Source organism: Lepidochelys olivacea, assembly GCF_965140295.1.
Source record: "Lepidochelys olivacea isolate rLepOli2 genome assembly, chromosome: 15".
Lineage (NCBI taxonomy): Eukaryota > Metazoa > Chordata > Testudines > Cheloniidae > Lepidochelys > Lepidochelys olivacea.
In genome coordinates, this window is record NC_140425.1 from 31249152 (window position 1) to 31261377 (window position 12226).

Sequence of the window (12226 nt, forward strand, 5' to 3'; positions counted from 1 at the left end):
TTGCTGTCCTATTGAAATAAGTATTTCCAGGATTAACCCTTGTCTGTTGCCTTCTCATCTGTGAATGCAAAATTGCGAGGATGAGCAACAGCAAGGTCCAGTGGATTTGGGCCTAACGTAGAGTTCAACTTCTTTTTCCATAGCTGCCACTGACCTGCTATATGACCCTGGGCAAGTCACTTCATCTCTCTGGGCCCTTGGTTTCTTTCCCACCCTTTGTCTGTATTGTCTTTTTGGTTTGTGAACTTTTCGGGGCAGGGACCATCTCTCTCCATGTGTTTGTACAGTGCTCAGCACAATGGGCTCTAATCTCACCTGGGGCATCCAGGTGCTACCACAGTACAGATAGTTAACAGTAATAACAATGCTAACTTGCAGGGCAGATCTTGTTAATAGGTAATTACTATAAATTGTCCTGCTGGACTAGAGAGCTCTGAGCCCATCCCTGTAATGTCCACGAGACACTGTGTTCCTTCCTAGTGTGCTAACTTGTCAGCAGCACGGTGGACCAGGCACCAGTCATTGGCTGTCACAGAATATTTTTACAGGATCGGTGTGTCCTGTTTTAAAAATAAACCACATCAGCTTTGCCCCAACACTCAGCGTAATAGAGTCTTTGACATTAGACAGCAGTGGGAGACCATTGTCCCGTGACAGAGGATTTTTCTTTTAAGTTACGATCTCTTCCTCTGATGTTTATATGGATCTTTTCAGCCAAGAGGAAACCGACATTGCAGGGAAAATTGACTTTGCACAAGGTTCTATCAAGTACACAAAATGAACAAGCTTAAAAAAACCTAGAGGGAAATAATTTTTCTGCTAACGTCTTTCAGTTCTAGTGATCTTGGATGGCGCTAGTGACTAGGGGACTCCCAGTTTTCAGGGACAAATGTGATTTTATATTTTTCCCATCCAACATGACTGTGTCCCTTTCTAAATGTGGCTACACCAAAGTCCTTGTAGATGATCTTTCATAATAGCCCACAACTGGGGGTGTTGGCTTAGGATTTGATGTCAAAGTGAATGCACATTTGCTGCTTCCATAAGTCTCGTAAACTTATTCGACTGTCACGCTTCTGTGGGGAAAAGCCAGGCTGTTGACTTGTATTAGTCTATTAGGCATATCTAGGAGAAGCTCAATGCATAGTACCAGTCAGCTCTTGCCAAGGTTCTGTTTTTAGGAAGTAAAAATAGCTTGTGCCGTAACAGTGTCTTCAGTTTAGCTATTGCCTGTAAGTACATTGCAGTGCTGAATGAAGGACCAAGCAAAGAGATTTGTCAGAAGGATTTTGTGGATAAAAGATAAGGTAGCTGGCTGCTTTTGGTATTGAATGTTCTTTGGGTGTTAGAAATATAACTGAAGATCTCTTAACCAGCATTATGCTTCTGTTATTATTTTTCACAGGATCTGTGTGCACAGGGGTGATAGGAGGGAGGTCTGCAAGGTCTGGCTGCTGGCGGCTGCGTTTCGTTCTGTTAATCTAACATACACCACTAACAAACAGCTAACAGAGAATAGTGCTGGCTCGAGGAGCAAGGGTCTGTGGTTTTGGAGCAAGGGGGATCTGATTTCTATCCTTACTGCTATAATACAATTCCTAGTGCTCTGGGAGGATACATATTGGTCGTCTTGACATCAGCTGTGACCACAAAAGTTTTACAGTGTTGTTTGATCCTGTGGTAGCATTTGGAATCCAACCAGTCTTTCTCTGTTAGAATAAGGCAGTCCCAGTCCACTTGCAGCCTGTTAGCATTAGCTGAATAGATTGTGACTTCTATACATATGCATTTCTTCTTCTTCTAGGGGTTCTGAATGGTACTGCTGGCCCTGTTGTCCTGTCTGATTTTGCTATGGTTTGTTTGGATCGAAATGGCAAATTCTCAGCCCATTAACCAGTTAAATTCAGAGACTGAGAGATCCAGTCCAGAGCTGCCAGCAGCCTCTGAAGACGAAGAGCAACCTTCAAAAGGATCAACATGCCAACTGCAGGAGAGGGCTGTACCAGCACTCCAGTCCACAGGGCCTGCTCAGACTTCACTGACCTCTGGACAAGTGTTCGTGGATGCCTTTCAGCAAGCAGCAAGTACGCTTTGGCAACACAAACTTCCAAATCTCCCTTCTTCCCCTGACGTGTCAGAGCCGGTACAAGATGTTCCAGAAAACAGTTTAACAGGGCCTTTATATCAAGTTGCGCTTCCTTCATCAAAGCAGCAGATGAAGCTAAAGAAGTCCATCTCCAGAGGAAACCAGGAGCAGTTTATAGACAACACTCAGGTACAGCTCAAAAGGCAAGCAATGGCAAAATTTGTCCTGGGCTCTTTTGAAGATAACTCGTCTGATGATGAGCTGGTATCTGGATCCTTTAAAGTCACTAGCAGAAGTAGCGTGGTGAGCGTTGGTTCCTCCTCCTCTTTTGAGTCCTTTTCGCTAATATCACTGTCAGAGACTGGATCTTCTTCCACAACCATGAGGTAAAGAGCCCTGAGATTTATTTCCAGCTTCTTTTGCTCAAAGCTATTTGTAAATAAGTGAGGGGGAATGTGGGAAGTAGGAGTCGGTGTATAAAATTAAAAATTACCCCCCAAATCCCACCCCACTCCCTTTTTACTGAAAATTGCTCTTTTTCTTTTAATGAAATTTTGTTTTTAAAAAGAAATGTTTTATTTTCTGTTAACACAAGTCGGGTGCTGGAGTTTGAGTAGAACCTCGCTAATCCACACTTCGCTGGTCTGTGCATTTTAGAATTTTGCCCCCAAACATCAGGCAGTCCCTGCCCGCATCTTAGCCAAGGTTTAAAAGAAGAGCCAGCGCTGTTGCAAACTTTTTAAATCTAAACCTGAGCTACACTTTGCAGCAGCGCGTGTGTTATTCTTTGTGAAATTGGGGCCTCACTCAATAATTTGCAATTGTCAGTGATTCCTAACAGTTGTCCTGGTCACTAGTGCAGATTTGCAAGGTTATGCTTGGAGAGGCTATTTATGTATATTACAACATTGCAATGTCCAACTTGCTGATGCATTAAATCTATTACTAAGTGGACTGGGCAGGTGAGGGATTAATAATGGGATATGAAACTGCAGAGTGTAGTCTGCCCAAACTTGACCCCTTCATGATAAGCCTTTAGGTGTACATATAGTTGGGGTTTTGAGGGGGCTTTCAGGTGAGCATGTAGGAGTATTTAGTACCCCTGTTTGAATTAGAAATGGGCCTGGATCCGGATCCTTGATCTAAAGAGGCCCCTAGCTGTGATCCTGATGCACATGTTGCTTCTCAGACCCATCTCTACTTTGAACTAAATGCCACCATGCACAGTATGTTGCTGATTTGGCTTCAAAATGGATATAAAATAATAAACTCAGTGCAGCTGTTTGAGGTGGTGTAGCCCCAAGAACTGTGTTCAGTGTCTGTGCAGAGAGTTTTCTCCTCTCTGCATGTGTTGCATACGTGTCATGGGAGCAGAGGTGCCTGAACAGTTCTGAAAGCACCTTATTCATGCTCAGACAGTGTCCCAGCCAAGCAGCTACACTTCACCAGTGTCAGCCCGCTCTTGCCAATGAGCACTTCTGTGACTTTTGTCTGAAGAGGGGACTTCTGTTTGATTAGAGAGTTGCAGCTTGGATGCAGCAACTAGAGAGGTCATCCTAGTTCTTGCTCTTACATGTCAAGAGGAAAAGATTTCAGCTGAATTAAGGAACGTAAAATGAGAGAAATAATACAAGGTGTATTTTAACCCTTGGACTGTGATGGGGGATGTAATTTGATAAATCAGCTTGACCCTGAGTTGCCCTGCCAACCTTTGTAGTTTTACAATTGTGTATGTGCGCTGACTGTGCAAAGGAGAGAAGAAAGTGACTATACACAAAGTTCTGTCAAAAGCACAAAGGAAACGTTGCAAAACATAGATTTTTTTTCTTCTAATCTTTCCAAGGTTGTTATAACAGGTATTTATTGTCTGTTTAAAAATATCAGATGTAAATGTGCTTTTTTTTTTTGGTCCATTGGATGTGCCCCTTTAAACACAGTCACTAAAGTTAAAATCAGATCACTTCTTTTTCTCCCCTGCTTTTTCTTTCATTTTGGTTTTTCCCTTGTGTGCTTGTTGTGAGGTGGTGGTTGTTTTTTCTCTCTCCAAGTACGCCATCTGTTGGTATGTGCAAACGTTGCTACCTTGTCACTGCCAATAGTCACCACATGGGCCAAAAATTTGCCGTCAGTTACCCTCATGCTAGCCTCACTAGTGGCTTTGCATGGAGGTAACTAAGAGCAGAATTTCTCTCACTGGTGGGAGGATAAGACCATATTTGATAGAGGGGAACATCATCATGTATGTTACACTTACCTTAGAGTTTATCTGTATGGTGTAAAAAGAAAAGGACTTAGTCTCTAAGGTGCCACAAGTACACCTTTTCTTTTTGCGAATACAGACTAACATGGCTGCTACTCTGAAATCTGTATGGTGTATTTGTTTTGCTCAGTAACTGCAATTTTATTTGGATGACGTATCAGCATGATTTTTAGACACATTAAGCACACAGAATGAGTGCACAGTTAATGGCAACTTCATGTGCAAATATGGTGATTGCATATGTAATGCCGCCAGACCCTGGTCAGCGGTGAGCAGGATCTAACCTGGGACCTCCGTACATGAGCCTCTTCCGCGTGAGCTAAAAGCCAACTGGCTCTTAGCTAAGGCTGTAGAGCAGACTCATTTAACTCTCTCTAAGTGGTCTTGGTGCCACTAGATGGGACAGAACACCACACCTGGAAGTTGTGTGTGTTATACATATACAAATGTGCCTAGAAAAGCGGCAAAGAGTCCTGTGGCACCTTATAGACTAACAGACATATTGGAATATAAGCTTTTGTGTGTGAATACCCACTTCGTTGGATGCTCCAATACATCTGTTAGTCTATAAGGTGCCACAGGACTCTTAGTCTGGATCTGTAAAAGTGGCAAACATGGCTATCACTCTGAAATGTGCCTAGTTAGCCATTTCCCCCTGCAGTTCCTAACTTTTTTTTTAGATTGGTACACAGTTGTGTTAATATGCATCATGCCTACGTGTTCTGAAAGTCTAGTCCCAACTGAGCATTATGGAATTTTAAGGAACTATTTTCAGTAATTATTCTAAATAAATTTGCAATGTGCTGTCGGGGGTAGGAGACCTTTATACTCTCCTACCAGCATCACTTAGGGAGATTTGGGCAGGAATAATTTAAACTTTTTTGCCCTTTTAAACTCAGGTAGAAATACAGCCTTGTACTGTGCAACTTAACTGTGTTATTCCCTGTCTTTGGACTACACCAAAAGTAATATTTAATTCAGAAATTTCCAACATTATTTGACTGTCTCTGTTTTGGGCTGGAGGGGCTGGGGAGAGGGATGTTACTCAGACACTGTAATGAGTAAATGAAGGCTACCTGCCAGGACCATTTCTCTGCTTTTTCACTTTGTAAACGCGTGGTTTCTGAGTGTGTTGAAATGACTACTGGCTGTTAATAAATGAATTGTATCACTTTAAGGAATAGCAATAAGGTGACCTGGGGCTGAGCTAGCCTTGAGCAAAGGGCTGTTTTCCTTACATCTTGGATCAGCAGATTATAGCGGTTGTGCAGGGTTTGCTTGCTCTTTAGCTGCTGAATTGTTTCATTTGGTGTCCTTTAGAGGTAAGAGCTTTTAAAACTCTAAATGATAACAATATGCAGATGTGAGTGTTGGTGAACTGCTTGTGACCCAAAAGTGGGAGCATGTACCTTAAGTGATCACAGTGTTTGACTGTCTGGTGAAACTTGGGGCCTGATCCCGTGCGGTGCTGAGCATCCTCCATTTCTGTTGAATCCAGGAACCACACCTTGCCAGGTCAGGTGCTTAGAATAAAGAGTCGCTGCTAGGAAAGGGGTCATTCATGTTAGGCTTTTATTTCACCTGTGTGTCATGCTGAGGGTCTGGGATCCCAAACAAGTTACTTTTGTGTGTGATCTTTGGTGACAGGCTGTGTCCCTCATTCTTATCCGTGGAGATGGCCAGGCAGAATTTTATCTGCTGGCACCACTGCTTGGGGAAACCATCACTATCCTTCCTTCGGCAGCAAAGGAAACTGCCTTTGCTAGTGGAAGAATCATAAAGCAGAGTAAAAATGTTTACATGTACAAATGTGGGAGAAGGTGTGTGAGGCCTGGTGGCTGGGCCAGGGAGTTGGGATTCCTAGGATCTGTTCCCAGCTCTGTCACCAGCTGCCTGTGATGACCTTGACCAGGTTCACTTCATCTTCCTGTACCTCAGTTTCTAATGATGCAGATCTAACTTGCAGGCAGGGTTATGAGGATGAGTGAATTGGTGTTTGTAAATTATTCTGAAATCCAGAGAGGAAAGCTGCTGGTGTTAATGGGATCAAATCCACAGCCCTCCTTGGACAAAACAATCAAGAGCAAGAGCTGCAGATTTGGCCCTATCTGTTACATATTATTTAATAACGTGTATTTCTAAAGAGCTTCTTGCTGAGGCACTTGAGGTGCTGAGCAAATGAATGGGACGTGAGACAATTAAAACAGCTTACAAACTAGACGGTGCTGTTATTTCAGTAAAGTGCAGATTATGTGCTTGGAACAAAGTGCCCTCATTTTAAAAAAGAGGGGTCTTGCCTGGGGTTTGGTCTTAACACTTTGGGTTGCCTATTGCTAAAAAGTGAGACTGATTAAGATGTGTGGCGAGTCAGAGGGGGTGGGTGGGATTCATACCCTTGTGGCCGCTAGAGCAAAAGCCTCCTTGCTCATCCACCTTATGCGTAAAGAGGGAAGGCACATGCAGTGGCATTACCAGAGTGCTGATCCTCCCCAGGCACCTTGCCAGCAGGGCTGATGCTGTCTCTACGGTGACCTATATCAGCCCTGATGCTGCACCATTCACTTCAGTACGCGCAGGATCCAGGCCCCAGGGCATGTAGGATGGGTGCAATGTGCTCACAGCCGCTTGCAATAGTGTTTGTTCCTCTTCCACAGCCTGAGAACAGGGAAATGGGTAGGAATAACTTTCCCTGTCACACGGTGAAGGGATCATTAATTTAACCCCCTCCCAGTGCTGAGCATCCAGCTTTTCAGTATATCTGGGAGCAGACTAGCCATGAAACAATGAATCAGATAGACCTATCTGTATTCGTTTACCAGGAAGGGGAGCTTGCTCTTCAGATAAGGCACTTTGCTGTGTCAGTGCTTTTCAGTTTCTAGGGCTGGGCTTGCTGTGAAGGTGGGATCTGGAGTCAGACATGGACTCCTGCAAGGTGTTTGATTGGGGTTTGGACCCAGAGTGACAGTTCAGGCCCCACTCTGCCCATTGCATCTGTTCTCGCCCTGAATGTAAATTGTCATTGACATGAGCTGGCCCCCTGCTCTGATATGAGCCCGTTATACATGATAAGGCTGATAGGAATAGATTGCAGCATGAAACAAAAATAAAATCCAGTCTTTCAAATCCCTATTCAAACCCACTTCTGCCATGATGCCTGGAAGAACTTAACCAATGTTTCATGGCTAAGCTAGGCAGAGGTCTTCATTTGTTTATGTAATTATAACATTTGCTAAAAGGTAGCAAATGACATTGTCCATAACATCATATGGACTTGATTCTCTTTCTCTCCTGCCCTTTGTATGTCGTCCTTTGTCTTGGTCTGTAAACTCTTCTGGGTGGAGACCATGGCTAGCTGTGTTGGTGCACCACATTGGAAACACCTGCTTTGATGCAAGTTTATGTCACTTGAATCCAGTCAGGAAATGCAAATGTTCAGACTCCAGATCAAGGTGATGTCTCTGCCTTTACACATACACTATAGTAGGGTAGAGTTGGGTTCCTCCCCCTACTCCCACCCCATCCCTATTTCGATTTTGCAAAACAAAACTCTGGCCTCTGTAGGTGTCTGGTAAAGGTGAAACTGCTACTGTTGCTTTAAGAGAGAAGTGAATGGAGGCAGCCCGAGGTCATTTCAGAAAAGTTTCTAATCTGTGCCACAGGGTGCTGCTAGAGAGTTCGCTGTTATTACGACTCTAGCTGCCTGGGGAAGGGGAAGAAAGACGGAGAAATGGAGGAGGAAGAGGAAGCCCCCGGGATGGACTCTGCAATGGGACCCTAATCACACATTGAATTCCAGAATGGAGGGAGAGGATGGGTCCAGCCTCAGCTGGTTCCAGTGTTTGAGAAGGTTGGCACCAGGGGCAAAAGAAATGTTCTGCCTTGGGTACCTTGAAAAGGGGATCAGGACTTCAAGGCAGAATGTAAATTGCTGAGCAGCTGCAACTTTTCTCTGCTTAGCAAAACAACAGGCCGCTGCTGCTCCTTTCCGATATGCTTCTAGGGTTTTTCTTTACCAGGTTCCTAGTTCTGAGTGTAGTTCAGCTATGAATCTTTGTACTTGTTGAGATGCGTGCAGAGAAGCACTCCTTGAAAGTTAGCGGTAGCCAGGCATTGTTCCCTAACATTGTCTCCTGCACACTGCATTGTTATTTTTATTTTCTCATTGAAATGTGAAAGTTAATGAATGTTTGTCCAGTGATTTGAATTTATAGAGCAATCCATGTACTTAGGGAGATTAAGGCAGCAGATTTTCTTATGCAACTTTTTCTCTTTAGTTTTCTGAGTGTGGTAGTGAGTTATATCTGGTTTGTTTGTTTTTTTTCCCTGCACAGTGAAAAATATTTTTGTGGCATTTAATTTTTTTTTCTGCGTTTGTGAGAGCTGCTGTCAGATTAAAAATAAATTATTTGAAAAACAAACCCAACTTCCCTGTACTACCTGTTCATTTATTAAAGCTAAAATCTTGTAAAACGAAACTTTTTTATAGTTTGTTTTCTTTGAATTTCAGGCATCTGGGACAATGAAAAATGAACTGGTCAGTTTCTCTTTAGATACTGGGTTGTCATCATGTTGTCCTGCTCTAGCGTTGCACTGCATTGCTTGGGTTCTACCCAGTGCAGGCTGGGTTTGATGTTGATACAGTTCTTACTGAAATATAAGAGTATTTTGGGGGTTTGGGAGAGGGAAGGGAAGGGAATCTGTGCACATTAGCTTTATTGTTGAGTTAGCAACCCATTCATAACTTTATTGCAAACCTCATTATTTGGTGCTTTTTCTTAAAGCTCCACCTCCTGGAGTTATTTTCTTATGCGAGAATCTCTGATTTCATTGGGGGAAGGGTGGGGAGTACATTTCTAGCCTGTAAGGTTGCAGGAAAAAAAACTTAAAAATATGAGCTCTGGATTCTCAAAATCCAGAAGGCAATTAAAAGAACCCAAAGTGTAGTATTTTAAAAAAATCGTGGCATTTGTAAGCCACTCTTATGACTTTTGAATGCTTGCGGTTGTTTATCCGAGGAGTGTCAATCTAAATATCTGGTCTTTAAAGCTATTTGTAGCCTTTTGATCATTAGCATTAAGTACTAAAGGATTCCCATCCATGAAATTTACAAGAGACTGTTGTCTGAACAGGATTTGCAAAGGAAGGGGTTCAGTCCTAGAAAGCCCTTGCAAATGAACTTCTTGACTGGAGTTAAAGTGAGTACAAATTGCTCCTATGAGTAAAGGCTCTGACAGTGGGGAGGCAGCATTCTGCCCACTATTGCAGTATTTAGTGACTGATAGGAAAATGAGATTGATTCTGTCAATGTGTTTGATTTCCTGTTCAGAACTACATGCTTGTTTTTCTTATGTGTCCTACGCACAAAGAGCATAATTTATTTGATTGTTGCATGCTGATTTCATGACTAGCAAGTGCTCTGACTCTACAGTCTGATCTGCGTGGGCAGGACAATGCTTACTTCAAAGTGCCTCTCTGGCCCAGGAGGTCCTTTCTTGCTTCCATGGAAAAAACAACAAAGTATGCAGCAGAGAAGCAGGATGGTCTTGTAGATTGAGCATCTGGTCATTGAGGAACTGGCAGCTGGTCCCAGCACTGCTGTTGATTTGCTGCATGTCCCTTGGGCAAGTCACATAGCATCTCTGTGCCGGAAGGAAGGTGTGCACTTAAAACACTGCAGCGCTTCAGTGAAGATGCTCCTATGTTGATAGGAGAAAGAAAAGGAGGACTTGTGGCACCTTAGGAGAGTTTCTCTTGTTGGTGTCGCTAATCCACCTCCAGGAGAGGCAGTAGCTATGGGAGAAGCCCTGCATGTCTTACACCAGTGGTTCTCAAACTTCTTTTTTCGCAGACCACTGAAAATTGCTGAGGGTCTCGGCGGACCACTTAATGATCTTTCCAAATGTTGTTTGTATCATTAGCTAACTGTTGTAAAGCACTTTGGATAAAAGTGGTATATAAAAAAAACCTTAATAATTAACGCTCCCCCCCACCCCCCACAAATAAAAGCACTCAACTCGTATTTTACTATCAGTAGTCTTCCTTTTCTAATGTGATGGTTGTGCCCTCTCTCCCCCCGCCATGGCAGCACTGGGGCTGGGAAGGAGGGGGAGGGGGGTGTCTCTCCCCTGCCATGGCAGCCCCAGAGCTGGGGAAAGTTGCCTCTTTCTCTGGCCGTCACAGCCCCCTCTTCTCACCCCACTACCCCCTGCCACCTACCCTGTATTTCCCCCAAGGCCACCACCTCACTTTACATGTCCAGGCACCTAATTAGTGAAACCATGCCTGCATGGCTCCACTGATTAGATGGAAAGAAAAGGAGTACTTGTGGCACCTTAGAGACTAACCAATTTATTTGAGCATGAGCTTTCATGAGCTACAGCTCACTTCATCGGATGCATACCGTGGAAACTGCAGCAGACTTTATATACACACAGAGAATATGAAACAATACCTCCTCCCACCCCACTGTCCTGCTGGTAATAGCTGATTAGGTGGGTTGCCCTTCATTCTCTCGTGTGCGGCCACCCAGGCACGCACCTTAGAGGGAACTATCCGCAGACCGCCTGAATGGAGCTCGCAGACCACAGTTTGAGAACCTCTGTCTTATACCATGGCTTAGATGGTTAAAACTGTGTTACTCAGGGGATGTGGTTTTTTTTCCTCACCCTTGAGCAAAGTAGTTATACCTGGGAAAGTTTATCATGTAGACCTGGCCTCAGGCTCCGCTTTTGTGACTTGGAGATAAGAAAGGCCTCCCACATAGCGGGGTTGTGAGGTTTAATAACTGTTTGCAAAGTAATTTGAGGCCCTTGTGTGAAAGGTCACAAGTAGGTGAAAAGTGTGATTTATAGTAAAAGTATTTGTGTCTAGCTGTGTCTGTTCCTACTGCCCAATTGCTGCCTGATGTTATTGAATTCATGAGTGTTTAGTTTCCTCTCTGTCCCTTCTAAAATACAGCTTGCACCTTCCTCCTTTTACTCCTTCACCCCACTTTTTAGCTTTTACGCTTTTGATTTCAACAATGCCCATTTCTCAGAAGCCAAGCTGTTCATTATACCGTATGCAGTGTAGCTGTAGCCGTGTCAGTCCCACTATATTAGAGACACAATGTGGGTAAGGTAATATGTTTTATTGGACCAGCTTCTGTTGGTCAGAGAGACAAGCTTTTGAGCTATACAGAGTTGTTCTTCAGGGCTGAGAAATGTATTCAGAGTGTCACAGCGAAATACAAGGTGGAACAGATTGTTTAGCATAAATAGTTAACACACATTTCAAGGGATCATTCAAGCTGAAGTGGCCCGTTAACACCCCTCCAGTCATCAGAGGATAGGCAGCGGGAGCAGCTGGGTGGGGGGTTGTTAGCAGGTTACAAATTGTTGTAATAAGCCATAAATCCAGTGTCTCTGTTCAGTCCATGAGTTTTAGGGTCTAGAAAAGTTATGAATGTGAGATCCCAGCCTCATCTTTTGAAAGCATTGTGCAGGTTTCCTTTGAGGATGAGGACTGAGAGATCAGCTGTAGAGTGATTGCTTTGTGAGATGTTTTCACCCACAGGTGATAAGTTGTTTTTGTCTTATATCATTTTCTGGTGTGGGTTCATTCGGGAGTGCAGTGATTGTCTGGTTTTGGGGCAGTTGCTGTTGGGGCAGTTAGTGCATGGACGAGGTATACCACGTATTGTGATAGGCATGTGTAGGACCCAGGGATCTTGAAAGGTGTGTTGGGGGTGGTGTCTATCATTGTAGCAGTGGAGATATGTCTGCAGGCTTTGTTCTGGCTGGGTCTGGTGCTGTGTTGAGTTGGTGTGTCTGGTCTGTGTTTTTACCATCTGATGGGTACTCGGAAGGTGACAGTCAACGTGGCAGTACTTTCAGTACTCC

At 43.8% G+C, this 12226-nt stretch overlaps 1 protein-coding gene across 1 annotated transcript in view; it reads left to right on the plus strand.

The window, feature by feature from the left end:
• Positions 1 to 1813: 1813 nt before the first annotated feature.
• ACACB (acetyl-CoA carboxylase beta) overlaps positions 1814 to 12226 on the plus strand; it is a gene marked incomplete at its 5' end in the record, with an annotated part of 68076 nt that continues 57663 nt past the window's right edge. Inside the window, one exon of the mRNA XM_084649134.1 lies at positions 1814 to 2472. Within this exon, the coding sequence (XP_084505260.1) occupies positions 1814 to 2472 (659 nt within the window). The remainder of the gene's footprint in view (positions 2473 to 12226) is intronic.